At 39.1% G+C, this 19,762-nt stretch overlaps 1 protein-coding gene across 2 annotated transcripts in view; it reads left to right on the top strand.

Annotated features, from left to right (window-relative positions):
• Positions 1-19,762, top strand: part of wdr7 (WD repeat domain 7) — a 110,838-nt gene that overhangs the window by 30,883 nt on the left and 60,193 nt on the right. For both annotated transcript variants that reach the window (XM_027277032.1, XM_027277033.1), the window contains exons 18-21: positions 997-1,193; positions 6,941-7,038; positions 17,658-17,776; positions 18,242-18,365. In XM_027277032.1, coding sequence (XP_027132833.1) covers positions 997-1,193; positions 6,941-7,038; positions 17,658-17,776; positions 18,242-18,365 — 538 coding nt within the window. The remainder of the gene's footprint in view (positions 1-996; positions 1,194-6,940; positions 7,039-17,657; positions 17,777-18,241; positions 18,366-19,762) is intronic.

Below are 19,762 nucleotides of genomic sequence, written 5' to 3'. Positions count from 1 at the left end.
ATTGAAAAGAGTAATTAGTGTCTGCCCTAAATACTAAATTCCAATGAGGTAATCATTTCAAAACGATTTAAGTCTGTGTAAAGACAATTCTAAGATTTCTTTCAAAACACGTTAAATATGTTGAAAATAGTTGGTGAAAACATGTGAAAAGACTTTGAATGATATGTTACTGAAATGTGGAGTTAGAGGTTCAAACAGTTTTTCACCAGTTTTCAGTCCAGGATTTTGTAGGCGGTCCTTAAAGGGTGGCTCGATGACACGTTGAGGCCACCCTGAGCATTCCCCTGCACCCCTAACAGAGATAGAGATGAATTCATCTCGCTCAGAGTGTTTCAAAGTTAGTCGTGTCATTTTCTGAAATGCGCCCCAACAGTCCTGGAGCTGAGAATTCATTTTCACCTGATTTTGACACTTGATTTCATAAACTTGTTGATATTCTTAATTATTCAAATTTGGCTGTGTGGTTAATAACACTTTCTTCTTTGGTCTGACAAACTCATATTTATTTCTTACTTTACACAGACTTTTATGAATAACAAAAACATGTGTATGATTTGTGTTATTGTATTCATATAGCACTTAGCAGAATGAAGTCATAAAGTGCTTCACTTCAAATACTAGAATAAGAAAACCGTACCACAGGTTATAGTGAAAGAAGTGGCTGCTGCTTCAGACATGACAGTAATAACGGGACCAGGAAGTGATTGACGTTTCTGTTGCAGCTTCATGGAGTGTGTGTCACAAAGTGCTTCACCTGTCAATTAAAACCAATGAACAACAAATAAACTGAGACGATACAGAGAGCATCAGGTCTGTGCAGAAAACTGTTTTCAGGCATTGCAGCTGGACTCTGACACCAGTGAAGTGGAAGCTGCCAGCAAACACATTGTACATGTACATAGCGGCTGTGTGCTGAATAAAACACACATGACGGTTTACACCACACACCAGTACTTCCAGAATCCCCCGCTTCATTTATCTGCCTGCGTTTCCCAGGAGTCCCTGCTGCGGCAGCTGTCCCTGGCGACGGGTCTGAAGCTGACTCTGACGGACATCGTGGGGAAGGGGACATACGGCGTGTCGAGGGCCGTCACCACGCAGCACCTCTTGTCTGTGATCTCACTGGCTAACACTCTGATGGGCATGACCAACGCGACCTTCGTCGGAGAGCACATGAAGAAAGCACCGGCCAGGTAACAAATACACACACAGACCCTTTTTTCTTTTTTTTTTTTTAAACGTCCAGCGTGTCATATTTAGGGGATTTACTAAATATTTCTGGATGTGGATAATATAGGGAATATATTGTTCATGACCATGTTTTCATTTGTGTATAACTACCTGAACGTAGTTACGAACACCGCTTTGAACCACCGTATTTCTACAGTAGCCCTGAAACAAAAACCAAACTCTGGCTTGAGATTGAAGTTTCGCAATTTGGCACCATAGTTTTCCCCTCACTCTTGGAGGGAGAGGGTGAGGCGAGGGGATTGCAATGAGGAGCTATGCTGCTAGTTACCGCTAAATCCTGCACACTGCTCCTTTAGACTGAACCTCTTAGTTTAACTGAGAAAGAATTAAACTTACCAACTGGTTGGCTGGCTGTTGTGCACTGTGTGTGTGTGTGTGTGTGTGTGTTTAAACTCTGCATCAGTTTTGAGACTAGCGGACATCAGTCAATGCAATGAGTCCACAAATCTTCTGAATGTTTGGACCACTGAGCACAAAAACAGAACATGATTGGACTGATCACAGATATCCAAAAAAAAACTGTTTAATTCAGTTATCAGTGGACTTTTTATCCACAGCATATTAAAGATGAAAAATCCAGCTGATTCCAGCTGAAATACAAAATAACAACCCAAACAAGCGTGAGCAGTAACTGAATTCAAAGCACAGAAACACAGACACTGCTCTCATACACAAAGACACCAGCAGCAGCAACAGTTCAACTACCGTCAAGTCTGTGTGTGAAGTCAAGTCGAATCAAATCTGATTTATACGGCCCAAAATCACAATTTACCCTCGAGGGGCTTTACAATGTGTACAACAGCCCCTGTCCTTACACCTGTGTGTGTGTGTGTGTGTGTGTGTGTGTGTGTGTGTGTGTGTCTGTGTCTGTGTCTGTGTGTGTGTGTGTGTGTGTGTGTGTCTGTGTGTGTGTCTGTGTGTGTGTGTGTGTGAAGCTGATTGTTTAGTCTGTCTGAGCTCTCATTGTGCTGTGAAAGATTTAACACGGAGGTCGAGGTCTTGCTGCTGCTGTAACACCAACACAACATTTCGTCAACCCAGCACGGAATAAGCCTGCAGGGTGGGCGAGCGAGGGACAGACAGACAGACAGACAGACAGACAGACAGACAGACAGACAGACAGACAGACAGACAGACAGACAGACAGACAGACAGACTTCACCTGTGTTCAGTCTGTAACTTCTGTTAAATCACTTTTATTCAATAGACTGGTTTAACATGAAAATCTGCTCTGTGACGGTTCAACCTCTCAGTGCTCTGCAGGATTTTACACAGCAGCTTAAAAGACACTTAAACATCTGCTAAGGTGCTGAGTTGAGCTGTGTTGTTAGAGTCCGACTCTTCACCCATATTTATCCTTTCAGCATCAAATACAAAGAGGATGCCACACTTTGTGATTTTCTTTTTTTGTGTCCTATACATAATCACATAGATTATTGTTGGTATCTGGTGTTAATACATCGGATTTTACTAACCTTGGACAATTTGTGTGTAAAAAAAAAAAAAGAAAAGCTTTTTACTTTCTCCTCAGTGTCAGTAAACGCAGCACTGGTAACTGAGAGCTTAACAAGATATTAAGAGCTACCAAACAGTGACAATAATCGCAATAAACAGCATGGTCACGACTATGTACTGACTACTATACAACAACATTAACATCTACGTGTTCCAATGTGCATTTTGAAGTATCGCAACCGAAAGGGTTGATAGAAATGCACTTGAGGTTGTTTTGGCTTATATAATCTTGCATCCTCTTCTTCTGGTTTTGTGACTGGAGAACTGGTGCCACCAACTACTTATGCTATAAACCAGTTCATCCAGTGTTTGCATACTACAAATTACGTCAAATTCAATTAAAATGTGCAATATATGTGGATGCAAACACAGCTAGTGGCTCTCTCTGCCAAAACATGCTTCTAGTTACTGACAAAGCTCAAACAGTCTTTCCAGCAGAGAGTCTGTTACCCTCAAGTCTTTGAGGATAAGTTTAAGTCAAGTCCCAAGTCTCAAGTAAAGTCCAGTCTGGTTTCATTTATATCCAAGTCCATATGAAGTCCCTAGTGTTCTCAAAGTCATTCTCAAGTCTTTTGAGTGCAAGTTTAGTCTTAAAAACTTGAAATCTATGTCAAGTCTCAGATCACAGAGATGAGTCCAAGGTTGAAGTCTTTTCAACCTTGGACTCATCTCAAGCCTTCAGTAAAACCTGAGGTCCTTGAAGGGAAATACTTGTCAAGTCTCAAGTCTTTGAGATCAGTTCCAATTCAAGCCTAAAGTTAATCAAGATCAGATCAAATTTAGTCTCAAGTCTTCCCAAAGTCAGTCAAATCTCAAATCCTTGAGGGAAAGTATAAGTCAGGTCTTACGTCTTTGTAAGAAGATTGCAAGTCACTTTCAAGTCCTTCAGTCCCTCTCCTTTAACTCCTTTATTTTGTTGGCTCAACTTCTCAGGACAATAACAACTACCAGGTGCCTTGGGCAACCTAATTCAGATTGTTCAACCATGGTAGCTATAGTTTCCAGTATTTAATGCCAAACATCATCGTGTTCATCTGTGGTGGAATCTCTCATCTCATGCTGCTGTGTTAGAAATGATGAAAAGACTTCTGCAACTTGATCAAAACGTAACTTCTCTCGAGACGCGCACAGCCGATAAACAGAAAACTGTAGCTGCAACATCAGAAACAAAGAGCACCACAGCAGGACACCACGCAGCCTGAAAAAGTTTCTCAAAGCCGTGCAGAACTTTTCTTACAAAGAACTCTTCTGCTGTGGTATGTCCAGATCAGAGTTCGGTGATTGTGCAGCAACAGATGGAAGCTGAAGACTTCTTTATAAAACTCAAACAAGGATCTTCTCTCACTGTCTCCCCTTCAAACCTGAGGTTGTGAATATTTGAACGTGTTTGGGTTTTTGCCTTTTTCATGTTCCACATCTTACATTTATGACAGCAGGAAAGCTTCCTCACTGTTTGCTGGAGTTTGAAAAGAAGTTCCTCCTTAAGCTCCTGGAAGTTGTCTATTTGGGACATTGATCTAGACAAAAATTAACATGAAAAACACGAAAACGTTCTACATTTTCATGGCCCTCGTTTCCTGTCTCAACCCAAGTCTGTAAAACTACCTATTTATCATACAAGTCAATCAAGCTTCTCGCCCATGACATTATTACAAGTATGTCTACATCGAGACAGCCAAATTAGAAGCAACACATCTTCTCCTCCCTGTTACTGGGAGATTCTGTTGTTTTCCTGTTGGCCAGGTGCTTCAGTGTTGGCAGAGGTCCTGTTCAATGTTCATTTCATTAAAGATGAAGAGCTCGTTGCGTTCCTCCATAGAATCATAGTTGGCATTTTAAACAAGCTGCACTGTGTGCCTGCAAAGCTTCTGAGGACACTCAGATTGAAAAAAAAGGTTCGACACAAAGACCTATAATCTACAGGTCCATATGGACTGATATTACACTTTCCAATAAATACATACACCACCTGTCTGTGTGCCACAATTCCATGTTAATGCCTTTGACAACTTTGACTTGTAGAAAAAACGTCTGCTCGTCACGTGAGGCACATTTAAACGTCGGTTTCAGAATTTTTCTTTGGTTTGAATTTAATCAACTAAAATGGATTTAGAGGGATTTAGATTTGATTTAGATAGCAGCCCTAAAGCCCATTCCCCAGCTCGTACACACCTTACACATGCAGATGTAAAAAGCAGCACTCTGATAACATGAGCTGCACCAACAACCTCCATACAGAACGTATTGAGACTGATAAAGTCAGATATCAAATATAATTCACAGTCTGAGGAGTAAAATTGGGTTTAATGACCAAAATCCAGCTGTAGCTTCTTCAACATAAGAATGATCTCTAAAATGTGTTCAGTCATTTCTGTTTTTATTCTGGTAATGCAAACTGTGGTACACTTCGTGCTGTACTTTCTGTGAGTTTGGAGGAAAGAGGTAGTCTTCTACTTAAAAAACAACTTTGACTTGACTTTTGCCAATCTTGGATTTTGTTACATTAGAGTCACAATAGAAAGTGATCACTTCAGGGTCGGTATGTGTGTACAAAATAATTCTTTTCACCTAATACAGTATGGTATGTTGTTAATTGGTTTTACTGGAATTTGTTTGGCGTAATCTTTTTGCTTGTTAGTGAGACTGTTTGTGTTTTTGTGTGCCACATTGACGTGTGTGTGTGTGTGTGTGTGTGTGTGTGTGTGTGTGTGTGTGTGTGTGTGTGTCAGAAAGGCAGTGAGAGCAGGTGTGTGGGGGACAGGTGCACATGTTCTTGTGCTCAGTTGCGTTGAATGGTTCTCTGGACGTTCTCTGTGGATTAATTGATTTAGTTTCTTGTTTATGATATTCTGTCACTCCAGAAGTGCAAGTTTTATTTGGTATTTTTTCAAGAATCAGTTTCTTTAGTACTTCCAGAGTACTTTATTTACTGCACTTTAGTAAAGTGTAAAGATTTTCCCTTTCTCTCATTTATTTCTACAAACAAATAACAGTACCCATACAGCATCATTCTGAGTACTTCCCAAGTACATTACACTTGCGACACTGACACAAATAGTTAGTTTCCTTCTGTGTCCTTTGATGTTAAGACACTGCCGGTTAAAATCAAAATTTCCTTTTTTATATATTTAAAATAAAAGGATAGAACGATGTTTGAATTTCACAGAGTGTAATATTAACCACATTAATACAGACTTAACACTTTAAAAGATTAATAATGAATATTTTCTAGGGAAATGTGGGTTTATCTGTACAGGAAGTGTTGAGTTTTGTTAATGAAAACTGTATTTGTGTTAGAGACGAGAAACAAGAGCAGCAGGAGGGGGCGAGTATGTATGTATATAAAATCTACACTATGGTTTGCATTAACAGCAACTTAAAACAGAAACGTGTGAGCAAACAGAGAGGCAACGTAAAATCAGAAATAAAGACCTTTTTCTGATATAAGACTGTCTCAAATAAAAGTACTCTGTACTTCAACTATTAAGTTATTTATGATAATGAAATCATTTCCTTGCCACTGTTGCTTGCTCATGGTGGGAATTGTTGAGTCTCTGTACGGTCTAGACCTGGAAACTGTCACAAGACAAGTTCTGTTATGGTTTGGCGCTAAATAAAATTGAATCGAATAAAACGTAATTTGTTTTGCACCTGAACAGAACAGATGTGCGCAACAATCAGCAGAATGATCAAGGTCATTTATTTAGCCTCACACAGACACTTTGTAACCACTCCCCTGTCACTTTTTGAAGATTTCCTTGCCGTAGATGTTCGGCATTTTTAACTGCTAATTGAGTTCACTGGCAGTGATTTGTTGCCTGGCGACCATAATCAATCTCTCCATTGATTGTCGCATCGGAAGTGTTTGTGTGTCTTTAAAAGTTAGGATTGTGTCCCCAAAATTCAATAGGCTGGAGCCTGAGAAGACACACACACACACACACACACACACACACACACACACAGAATTTTACGTGAAATTCAAGCGGATAAACCAAAATAACGATTTTTTTTGTTTGTTTGCGTGGAATTCTGGTTTTATGTATGTATGTGTTTCTGTTACTGTTTCTTTGTATTTTGGTGTGTGTGTGTGTGTGTGTGTGTGTGTCGGCCCTCCTCTCTCCTCCCTGCTCCTTTTAATATTTTATGCCTCCTCTTTGTGATCCTCCTCCAGGCCTCCCAGACCAGGAGGAACCCCGGAGACTCCTCGCAGGATGCTGGCTGCCCCCCCTCAGCCTTCCAACCCAGCGCTACAGGCCCAGATCAAACAAGGTAACTACAAAAGGAGGGGGGGCACTCGCTTCACACACCCCCAGGGCCCTGTGGAGAGGATTGGGGGGTGGATAGGCGGGGGTTTGATAATGCAGCCCACCGGCACTAAAACCCACAGAGAGTTAAAGGAGGGAAAAAAACAGAAATATCACAGGATGAAGCTGCTGCTGTTTCCTCGGTCAGCAGGTCTTTAAAGGGATGTTGTTTTTGACATGAGGGTGGAGTCGTCGGCACTTCAGCTGGAGTACAAACCTCTCCACACACTCAAAAAATTATTTTTATCCATGAAACACTGACTCTGCATTGGGAATGTTAATTTAGGAAAACAAAGTTTCACATGTTAATACTGGGCACTCACAGTTTAACCTTTAATGTCGTCACATTGGGGTTATGGCATTCTGTGCATCCCCTGGGAGTGTTTGGGGAAGAGGCTGATTCACATTCACTTTGATGACCAACAATTCATACTGGAAATATTAAGACTGTTCTTACCACATCAGACAACACTTAAAGGCAGTGCCAAATGAATTGCTGTGTCCTTTTAGTGAGGAGTACTTGGAAATATTACTGTATGAATAACAGCAAAAATGATTTTATTTATTTTTATTTAACCTTTATTTAACCAGATAAAAACCCACTGAGATCAAGACCTCTTTCACAAGGGTGACCTGGCCAAGAAAGGCAGCAGCACATGTCATAACAAACAACAACAACAACAAACAACTAATCATTAGCAAGGTCACTTTTACAGACAGACAGTCAGTCATACAGTTTTACAATAAAGCCACTGTTGCAACCTCCATGTACTATCTCCGTAGCTCCTTGTAATACAACCTTATCATACATCATGTGTAGGCTCCCCAAGTATGGCACGAGCCCTTAACGCACAACCATAAAGAAAGCTTGGACTCTAACAACAAAAGAGAGGTGGATGAATCAAACGTCTATAGAGACGGAAAGAACGATACAAGTAATACAAATAGAGAGAGAGATTGAGGAGAATTTCACTCAATGAAGGTGACAAAAGTTTTGAGTCTTTCTTTGCAGAGAAAAACCTGCTCTGATTCACTGTAGGGGGCGTTTTAACCAGCCATCACCATCTGCCTACCACACACACACACACACACACACACACACACACACACACACACCTACCTACCACACTACAACAAGCTCAATACCTATAAATACACACACCAGAAATCAAATCACATATGCCATGGGTGGCACCCTCGGGTGTTTGGGGGAGGCGGGGTTTTAGTGCTATTGTCACGCCTTAATGGGGGCCAAGCGTGACAAGCGTGCGGACTTATTCACGCCACACGCCTATTCACCAGCATTCAGGGGGAACAGTCGGCCGTGACCTCTGCTCAGCCAGCTCCTCCGACCTGGTGTGTGTGTGTGCGCGTGTGTGTGTCGGAGGCTTTGTGTAGGAGAGCGCTCTTAACCCTGCTCACCATCTCTTTTCACATGGAAATAAATGAGGAGGCCCCTCTAATATACTGCAGCATTTACAGTGAGATGAACAGAGAGCGCAGGGTGTCTGCATACGATTTAACTCACCTTAAAAATATTTTAAAGTTACAAATTTTGATTATGTCCACTATAATACAGCAACATTTTCAAAGAACATCTTTATTTTCCTGTTTTAGTTCATAAACTGATGGCAAAGTTAATTTAAAAACAGTTTTTTTTCCAAGACACTTTCCTAGGTGAATGGGCACAAAGGATAATTCCTTGTTCTTCAATCCTTTTTATGGTTTCTACAAGCATTCAACATATCCTTTAACACTAGGAATGGTCAGGGAAAACAGGGCTACTTTGTTGCTTACAGCTTGAGCTGAAATTAATGAATTGAAACACCAGCTATTGTGATAACTGGCCAATTATTCATATTTTCCATGTTCCAGGTCTACTACTTTTTAAAATTTTCATTAAACCAAGTATCTTTTTGATTTTCTACTATAAGTTGGGCAAACACTATTAGTTTTAAGATGTCATATTTTCTAAACCAGATGATTAATTGGAAAAAAGTTGGAAGTTGAACTGCAACAACAGACTTAACGACTTATTACCTGTTTGTCTTCTTTAGTTAATTTATTATTTCAGTCAACCTGATTAATACAGTTTGAATGTTGTCATTAGCTATTTATTCTTTCTGTTGTCATGTTAACTGCAGCAGTATACTATAGCGATTAGTTCCAGGATTATTAATGTTAACAGCATGGGCGGACTGGGACCAAAAATCGGCCCTGGCATTTTGGACCAGAGCAGCCCACAACAACACCCCCAAATGCCCGGTATGCCAGATTGCCAGTCCGTCCCTGGTTAACAGTCTAGAGATTACTTTTAGCCTTCATTTAACAAATTACATTTTTCATCATGTTTTTTTATTTTATTTTATGACAGCACAGAACTTTTCACGAAAATGCAAACACAAAAATATGCTCGACCGTGTAATCAGCTCCACTAAAACACTAAATAAAAAAAACACAGGATGTAGATAATGAACTGTATGTGCATAAGTGTGAATTTCTAGGCCTCAAGAAGTTACAGTTTCACATTTTAATGCATCCAAACTGATTTCTCATCTTAGATATTAATATTAAAGTGTCATCTGCATATTGGTTTGTTGGATAATGTTGCTCGCAGCATCCAAATATTATTTTTATTGTCTTAGCAACTAATCTAGCTAATCTCTCAACGTCAAACTTTTGTGAGTCTACGGATCTGCAGAGAGCAGCAGAGCATTCACAGCATGAAATAATGCTGATATTTTAAATATCGTTTTTATTCTTACTCTTTGTCTCTTTCAACAATTATCATTATCAGAGATGCCCACAAGTCAACTCAGGGAATAGCTTTGCCGGCGTTAATCAAAAGGGGAGCATCTACTCACCAGTTAACTCGTGAGACCAAGTCCATCCTGAGAGTAATGGTAGATTTGTTTGCAAGTCCCTGGCAACAAACCAAAAAGTCTGAAATTCAGACGTCACAACATTTGTTCTCCAACTCCATCTTCTAAGTTAATGAGGATGGAGCCACTATCAAATTGCCTGGCTCCCAGGCTGCCATTTCTTGGAGCCAATAGCAGCCACTGGCTGGACTACAGGAGGTAAAACTTCAGGCTTGTCTTTTAGACAAGAGATGTGACCGGGGGTTATTTTCATTGACCAATGGTTATATTTATTCTCAACTTGTTTAACTCCTGAGGAGCACTTACTGTTTAATACACTGAGGTGGACTTCTGTGTGTTTTCTGCTTCTCGTTGGCTGTGGTGCCTTTTAAAATAACTGGTTGTCAGTAAGTTTAGGGACCATGTACTGAAAGATATATTATCTTTGTCAGACTATTACACTGTCTGCCACCTCGGCCCTTGGTCAAACTGTACTGTAGCCCATATCACCGTCTCTACATTAATTATTGACTTACAGGGAAAATGATCAGCTCAAAATGAGCTAATAAAGTCAAAGTAAGAAGTTCCCAGCTTTTCACAGTTAATAATAAAAAAATAACATAAAATAATTAGGGAGATGGGGGTTATTCAGCCACTTAATCGGCTATTAGCTTTTTTCCTGTGCCAAAGTATTGTTAGTATACTGCATATTGTAATACTTTAATACTTTTTAAAAATCCATTATTGGTTGACCTCTAGTACATATTTTAATGATTTGTTTCAGGTGTACGGCTGTTTAAAAGCATTCAACTTAAACCTAGACCTGCATTAAACTTGGTCAACAACAGCATGTTTATATTTACAGAGGAAAAGCATTAAATGGTAAAGAATGAATGGACTGAATCCTCAACTGAGAAATTAGTATTAAAGTAGCATCTGCATATATAATCACTTTACAATATTAGCACCAACATCCAAGCCTTTTTTTAGAGGCCGCCATTCTGCAAGGCTCAGCCATTGGCCCATCACTTAAAGTAGATTAAACAAAATTGTATTTAACCTCCTCATACAGCAGATCTTCATTTGAAAGTTTTATTTTTTCCACACTAAAGCTGGCAAACTGCTGTTGACTGCCCTCAGCCATCTTCTCTGTCTCTTTCTACTTTCTTCCTTGCCCTCTCTGTTTCTCTCCTCTTCTTTCTTTTCCTGTCCTGCTTCATCTTCACACTGTTGTTCACTGCATGGCTTCAGCCTGCTGCCTGTTCTCTAGAAAAAGAACCTGTTCCACAAACACACACTCTCTTCAATGTACTTTCATTTCTCTTTTGTATTTGTGCACATCTTTCTTTTACTACTTCTCTCTTTTTTTTCCTGCTTTCTTCCTTTCTTTACCATGATTGATCTAATGTTGCTGTACCTGTTTTCTCTGTTGTGTCTTTGCTACATGTTTTCTTTGAGGTATTTGGACCATTTTATTGAAAACTATACCTGATGCATTTATCTGCTTAGCTGGTTTTGTGTGTATGTACTGTTTAAGAAAAAGAATAGTTATTGTACATTATATATGTTTAAGACATTTTTAAAGAGATTTTACTTTTGTGAGAAAGCTGTGTTTTCTGAAAATGAAACTGTTCAAATCTGAAACAACACACTTCATCACTTGATCTCCACAGTATAAAGGTTTCAGGTTTTTTGGCCAGAGCATAAAGAAACATCAAATTATTTATTACAATCTAAATCCATGCATACTATTTTAACCTGATTTCACAGACATGTTGGTCATTCTGAGTATGAGTTGATAAAATGCTTGTGCCACAGTCTGAAACCTTTGTGTCCTGGTCTAGGATTTTTGTTAGCGCCTGGTGCATTGGGTCTAATTGAGTGTAACTAACAGCTTTTTTTTTTTTTTAATCTCACGTCAAGTGCTTGCTGGGAAATGAAGTGTCATCATTGTGTTATTTTGACATTTATGTGCCTTTTATTAACTGCACTTTTCTCCGCACAGGACATCGTCCTCTCTGCTGTTGTTTCCTGTTTGATGTCATTTAAGTGTTCAAACTATGAAGCGGCAGAACACTGATAATCAGAATCCATGAATTTAATATTTAATCTAAATTAAATCTATTTTATTAACTACTGCTCAAAAGGCTTTGGTCACCTGTTAGATTATTGTTCTCTTTCCTTCATAATGGTTATTTTAACAGATTTAAAAAAATGCAATTCGGACATCAAATGTATCATTAAAGAAACTATTAGAAATAGTTTTGATCTCAAGAGAAGAGTAATTAAAATGAATTGAAATGAAATGATTAAAACTTGAATTTAGTCAGTGTCCCCATAGTGTTCCCTGACAGGAGAGAACACAGTTGTAAATTCAGTTTTGAATTTATTTGTCCAGCCTAAGTGTTGTGGATCATTTTTATACCACAGCAGTGCAATTCTTTCTTTGTACCCTCTGCAGTCTATTCTGTGGTTGAAAAGGGTTAAGCTCTCATTTGTCAGACCGTAGTATATTCAGCTGATATTCTGGGATCCAAGTGCAATAGTGCTAACCCTAGACTAATCCTCTATTTCTATATTAATGTTTTAAGAACAGTTTTGCTAAACAATGTGTGGAGACTGCAGATCACAGCAATTCTTTAACCATAACCACAATCTTTCCCTAACCATATTTTAACCACAATTTATTTACCATAATCACTATCTTTTTCTAACTTTAATCATAACACAATTGCCATATGCAAATATTGCAAGAATTTTAAAAGTTTTGAATGTTTAAAAACCTGAATGTAGTTCGGGAGTTTGCGGAATCGTCCAATGGCAATGTTCTTGTTTTAGGTCGAGTCCAGGGCAAAAGCAGTTTTAATGTACGTTTAGTAATGTTTTATCTGCTTATTTTTGGGTAAAATGTTTTGAGTTTTGTTGTGAATATATAATGACTAATGCAATCCAGTATTCTTTCCTTTTGATTTCTTTTTTTCTTTTTTTGTATTTGTGTTTTGTTTTCTGCTCTTGTGTGTTAAAAAATACATTTTTTTTTCCCTCTTTGCTCCCCACTGCTTGTCTCCTCTCTGTTTGTTATTGTGTATATATATATATATTTATTTATATCTTCCTAACCTGTTCTTTTCTTCTTGACTATTTCTCTCCCTCTCTTCCTTTACAAGCTGCTGTAGCTGCCAACACCAGTACTGTTACTGCTGGGGTTTCAGGGGCCCCTGGGGGCCGTCCCCAGGGAGCCCCTGGCTCCCCCAGCCCCGGCCCTGCTTCTCATAACATCCCCTCAGTCAACGAAGGTACAGACTGAACTGATGGGTGCCACTTAGGGAAAGTTACTTATCTTTGTCTTTGGAGATCTTCTGCTTCCTTGATCTTCTCCTTCTGCCTTCTTTCCTTCTGCATTTCCTTTAGTTGCTTCTCTTCTTCCCATCTGTATTTTTTATTTCCCCCCACTCCATTCCTATTTATTTTTGTTTGTTTTCTTTGTTCTCACTATGCATCACAATTCTTCACCTCTCCTCTCTTCATTCCATCAGTTATTTACCTTCCAACTTTTTTCCTGTTTCTATCCTTCTTGGGTCTTACCTCACCACATTTCTCTTTTCTTGCATCAGTCCTGTTTTTTGTCCCCTGCAGCCAATGTTTTCATCTCAGGTGTCTCTCTAGTTTTTTGCTTTGTCTTTGTCCTTGTTTTGGTCTACAGCACTGTCTGTTTATCTGCCTGTCCGTCATAGCTGAGTTCAGTCCACTTTCAAACCAGTCAGCTGAAGAAATTGATAGTTTTTGGTTTCTATATTCAAATGTGGGAAATTCAGTCTATTGTAATATGGAAAAATTCAAATAAAAGTACTAAACTAGTTTCAAGTGCAGCAATTTGACGAGACAAAGAGGTGTGTCATCAGCAAACAGACTGACTTTACTGATGTTTGAATCTGATGCATTTGAGAGTGCATTGACCACAGTCTTATTCCCTTGTCTTTTGTCTTTTTTCAGTTGTTGGCACTATTGTGCAGTCCTATCCTGTTTTTTCTGTCTCCAAGTCTATCTGTCTGTCTGAATGTGTCCGTGTGTCCTGATGTTTTAGTGTCTCTTGCTCAAAGTTTGCATGCTTGCTACATCCACCTGATGGAATGGGGAGTGTGTCACTGGGGATAAAACAAGCCAACCAAACAATCCAAATGGACCCAAAACAAAACAAAACCAAATTTGTGCTTAGCAATGACCAAAATTTACCCCTCTTTTTTTACTTGCAGCACATCCATCTGACACTGTACTAAATTTACCTATTTTAAAGAGAGTTACGAGAGTTAAAAAGACTTTTTGTATCAATCATTTTAAATTTTATTATAAATGAACTAAAGTGTAATCATTGCACATTATGGTTGGAGTCTTTCTGGTGTCCCTCACAGAGCCTAATACTGTTATAAATGTTTTCTTTGTTTTTTCTTTAACAGGTTGTTGGCTTTTGGAGATTTAATACACCATCCACCTATACAATGAATGTGCTCTCAAGTTATTTAAACTGAATCCACATTTGTGGATTCCATAAGGAAATAAAGTGCCTTTCAACTGATCATTTCTAATTTACAGAGATTAAAACATAGTGGGTCAAATTTTTTTATTTAGATTTATACTGGAAAGCAGCAAGCATGCAAGCAGAGGCTCGTTCCTTCTCAGTACACATTACCTCTAATTTTCTGTAGGGGTAAACACAACTGTAGAAAATATGTTTTTGTATTATGCTCATTCCCTAAACACTGCCCTGCAGAAATCTCGTCATTAGTATTAGTATTAGTATTAGTATTAGCATTAGCATTAGTATTAGTATTATCAGTAGTGTGTACGATAGAGACAGAGAGCAATGCCTTAGACTTATAAAACCACACCCACTGGATGGGAAAATAATGATCTGAAATGTTAACAATGCCTGCAGCCAGATAAAAACATTATATTTCAGTATGTCAAAAGATTGTTTTAGAACTCTGTGTCTACCAGAGAGGAAAAGTTATATAGACAAACTCAATATTAACTGTCTATCTCAGCTCAACTCAAAACCAGCCCTGTTTAGCTTAGTTAGCTTCGACCTCTACCATTTGTCTATAAAACATAAACACAGACCTGCTGATGATCCCCCACGTCTTACTGTCTGTACCCATCTCGTCTTAAAGGCTCAGTGTTGCGGTTCAGCAGCTTATAAAAACTAACTTCTGAGTTGTTTCTCTTGTTGGTAGTTCATCCCACCATACAGCAGCTTTGAGGCGTTTTCTGTTTGTTGCTAGCAGACAGAAGAGGCACCTTCACACAACACAAAGTCAATGGAAAGCGATGGATTGTTTTCCCCTCAGGTGTGGGTGGGACCTGATTGCGCTCTGTCTCTATTAGAAATAGTTGTTAGCTGCAGTAGTAGTAATGGTAGAAGCTGTGGCGGTAGTGATCAAAATACAATATTTCTCTATTTATTTGTACTTAAGTAAGTACTTGAGTAAATGTCCTTGGTTACTTTCCACCACTGCTTTTAGCACCTGGTTTTAGTTGTATTATGTAGCTAAAGTATTGTTGTGTCCATTGTGTGACTTTGTATTGTTTTGTTTGCAACGTGTTATGCTGCTGTATTCCATGTAAAAAGAGGTTTCCAACCTAAATACCAACCTCAATACCTTGTTAAATAAAAAAATAAATAAATTAGAAGTAGTAGTAGCAGCATCAGTTCAGCAGATGTACAACTAATAATACATCTAATAATAGTAGACAGAAAAAGTTGTTTGTTCTTGTAGTAGTTGCAGTAGTTGTAGCAGTAGTTGTAGCAGGGTCTGCCATGTCATACTGATATCATGGCCCTGTTTTTTGTTTAGTAACTCAAAAACTATACCAGATGGCAGAGGAGCTTCCTTTGTCAGCAGTAGCAGTTGGCTTCACTGTTTCAGGCAGCAGTTTAAACAAAGTTGAAATAATGGAGTCATGTGGAAAATGTATTGACAGTGGTGGTGGAATGTAACAGTTTTAGATTTGATTGGAAGAACCAATTAAAAATATTCCAATATAATTTTTTAACTAACTAGTTTGAGATTTCTGCAAGACAGTGCTGCAAATGTTGCAACTAGAGGTTGACTGATCATTCTTTTATCATTGCTAATACTGGGACAATTTGGTTATTGTATCAGATGTCAAATATTTAAGAAAATATTGAGTATTTTGTTTTGTGATGTTAGTAATAAATCTGTCAACCTCTACATATACTATTCTGGAATATAGTATGTTTGTAATACACCTAACAGTTTGAGTTTTCCTTGTATAGTCCAATGGCAAAGGTAAGTTTAGCCCGTGGCAAAGAAATTTGTATGGAATTTCTTTCCTGCTCAAAAACAACACAGTGTCCATTCAAGTGCGTTTCACATACATGCATCTCTGGAAACCATATATTCAACTAATATATGTGGATAAGGTCCTTGATTTATGTTGAGTCACCGCGAATAAACATTTCAGTCCATTTTTTGTCACGGACATCTGGTGTCCATTTCTCCTGTGTTTGGTGTAAAATCTAAATATATGCCTTTATGTTAGCTCAGACTGATGCAGTCAGATTTGAGCCTTGTTAAAGTGAGAGACATTTTGGATGTTACTTTTCTTCATCTGTTACTCAGGGCGATGCAACTGCAAACAGAGAGTTGTAGCACCTGTGTCATTTGTTCTGTAAATGTACAAGTAAAATCTTCCACACATTGTAGTGTTGAATGAAAAGAAACACACTTACAGGACCAGTCAAAAGTTTAGACACACTCACTTCTCATTCAACCTTTATTTCATTGTTTCTTCATAGTCTTCATTGTTAATCTCCAGTGTAGAAATTAATCAGTCAAAGAAAAACTATTGAATGAAAAGGTGTGTCTGAACTTTTTTTTGTGCTGTAAGTTCATCATGCCAAGGTATCGTTATGAGGCTTTTGTCGATCCACCTGGCAGTGCTGTATATCTGTTGTTTACCTGTTAAATGCCATCTAACACTCAGACTCTGGTTAGCAGAAAATCTAACTTAACTCTAACCAAGACTGCAAGTAATAGCCAGTAATATTCCCATCCTGTATTTAACTGTTAGTGTGTGAGAGTTGTGAGAGTTAGTCTGTGTGTGTGTGTGTGTGTGTGTGTGTGTGTGTGTGTGTGTGTGTGTGTGTATCTCACTGCTGTCATATGAAAACATAGTTTTTTCAGACAAAAATATTGATTTAAACATTCTGAAAGGAATAATTTAACTTTATGGGAATTTTCTTCTTTGCTTTTTTTTTCCAAATATGACTCATGCTTGATCGATATCAGTCTCATGTCTGCGGTTCGTTCAAGTGAAACTTTTCACAAAAAGATGTATGGTAGCGCAAAGCGTTTGATCAGTCAGCTTTTGTCGGCACAAATTTTTTTTCAGGATTGCGGCATCATGTGGTTTATCTAACGACTGGATATTCTCCATCCATAGAGGATGAATCTTAGTGATTTAGCGACTGTTGATTTTACCTCTAGTGCCCCTATCAGAACAAAATTTCCAACTCACACAAAAATTTGAAAACAGTACTGAGGCTCAAAGAAAAGCTTTATCATAAGTATATTGTTTTTTTTTTGTTTTTTTTTTCGTGGCAGCAGTGAGATTTTATAGCAGCAAATGAAAGGCTTTGAAATCTGGAATTTCCCTGTAATCTTTTCTGACTGTGTGTCCGTGTGTCTGCGTGTGTGTGTAGGTTGGAGCCAGCTGGCAGCCATGCACTGTGTGATGCTCCCTGACCTCCTCGGCCTGGACAAGTTCAGACCACCTCTGCTGGAGATGTTGGCGAGGAGGTGGCAGGACCGCTGTCTGGAGGTAACACATATACAGGCTAACCATATGCACAGCTTGAAGCTACACCTAACCGTGTCTACTAAACATTAGCTTTATAAACCGCAATTTATCAACAGCAAATACATCCAGATTTCTGTTTACTAAAGCAAAACTATATACAAATTGGTATTTTTGCGATTTACTTATGATCAAAAACTAGCAACTAGCAATAACTTTGCTAACAGCCAAAGGTCAACAACACAAGACATAGCAGCCAGCTAATATTACTTACTAGTCCAGCAGTAGTCAGCCCAGCTCGGCGTCTGTCTTTCAGAATTTTATTTCACCAAGCTCTCACCAACCTCTAAAAGTCAGTCCTAGCATGTCTAGCTCCGGTTCTGGCACAACACTGGCTTTACTTCTCATCAGCAATCTCCCGCGCTCTCTACATAATTCAAAATCATCAACAGTCATAGTCATAAGTTAACATAACTCTTTGTGGTTTAGGTGCGCGAAGCAGCACAAGCTCTCCTATTGGCTGAATTAAGACGGATTGGCCAATCAGGACGGAAAGACACCATCGACATGTGGGCTCCATACCTGCCTCAGTATGTGGACACTGTCAGCTCCCGTAAGTACCTCACACTGCTTTATATCTCAGAGCAAAATAAAGAAATGTTTGCTCTGCTGGTTGTTGGTGATTCAATATTCTCTGTCAGAATCATTCATTGTATGTATGTATGTGTCAGTGGTCAAAGCCAGCAGCAGGAGGCACGTAGAAACAGCTGTTTGCTGAGTAAACTACATGTTGGTTATTTGGCCTCTGTGTTTTAGATGATTAATAAATGCAGTAAATATAGTAACCGTACAGTATTGACTTGAGTATACACTGCACCTCACTTTGTGTGTGGATAATAACGTATATGACAACTGCAGTCTATGTGACCACAATGGTGGTCGGACGTATACGTCCTTAATTGAAGTATGTTCCAAGCTTTATAAAATATCAAGAACACATTTAGGAAAGTCTTGAGCTGAGAAGCTTGTAGCTTGTATGTAAACAGTCCTTGCATTGTAGAGCATGTTAACATGCTAGCATTAAGTATTAGCTGGAATTAGGAACCTGATATTCAGAATAAATATCCCCCATCACTTCATTATTTCAGTCTGATGCTAAGATCATTTCTGTTGAGCACTGGTGATATTTTTGATTTGTTTTTGTTTTTTTGTCTAATTACTCAGCCGTAGTGGTTTCTACAATCAGTTAGCTTAATGCTTTTCACTTCCATCAGATGAATGTTAATATTAGTCTGTATGTTATTTCTGTAATTTGACATACAGTGACATGCACAGCTACAGCTTACTGATCCACAGTCTGTTTTTGTTTCTGTTTCTTCGTGGATGTAGCTAGCTAGCTGTGTGGGAAGATGATGGACATATTTTTAATCCCACCTATAAAACTGCAATTGGTCAATTGATTCTTTAACTGGGAGAAACTGCTGTCACAAAGACCTACTTAAACAACTCCTGTATATCCACCGCCCACCCCCACCCCTCTCTCTCCGTCCATTCCTGTCTCCTGTCTCGCTGTCGTTTCTCTCTGTCTGTTTTCCGTGTACTCCTCCGCTCCTTCTATAGTTAGACCTGCTGATGGGAAGAAAGGTGAATCTCCACCTTCTTTTACTAGAAACAGCCTTCTAAAATGCTGCGTGTGTACGTGTGTGAGTACGTGTGTGTGTGTTCAGGAGTCGCCCTGTGGTTGCTGAGGATGTTGGGGGTTTCTCAGGGGAACAGTTGCCATGGAAACGGGCACCGGTCAGTGTTGTGTTACCACAGCGGTACCGCAGGCAGAGGGGGGAGGGAGGTGGAGGGGGAGTGATGGGCCAATGACCTCGAGGGACGGGGGGAGGATGGAGGCGGGGTGGAGGGAACAGAGAGATAGAGCGAGGTTAAAGGGTCACTGAATTTGATCTGTGTGCTGCGCTGCAGGACTGGAACAGACGGTAAGATGACTCTTGCCGGTCCTGG

The sequence above is a fragment of the Larimichthys crocea genome, unplaced genomic scaffold, assembly GCF_000972845.2.
Source record: "Larimichthys crocea isolate SSNF unplaced genomic scaffold, L_crocea_2.0 scaffold82, whole genome shotgun sequence".
Classification (NCBI taxonomy): domain Eukaryota; kingdom Metazoa; phylum Chordata; class Actinopteri; family Sciaenidae; genus Larimichthys; species Larimichthys crocea.
This window is presented reverse-complemented; position numbering and strand designations above follow the sequence as displayed.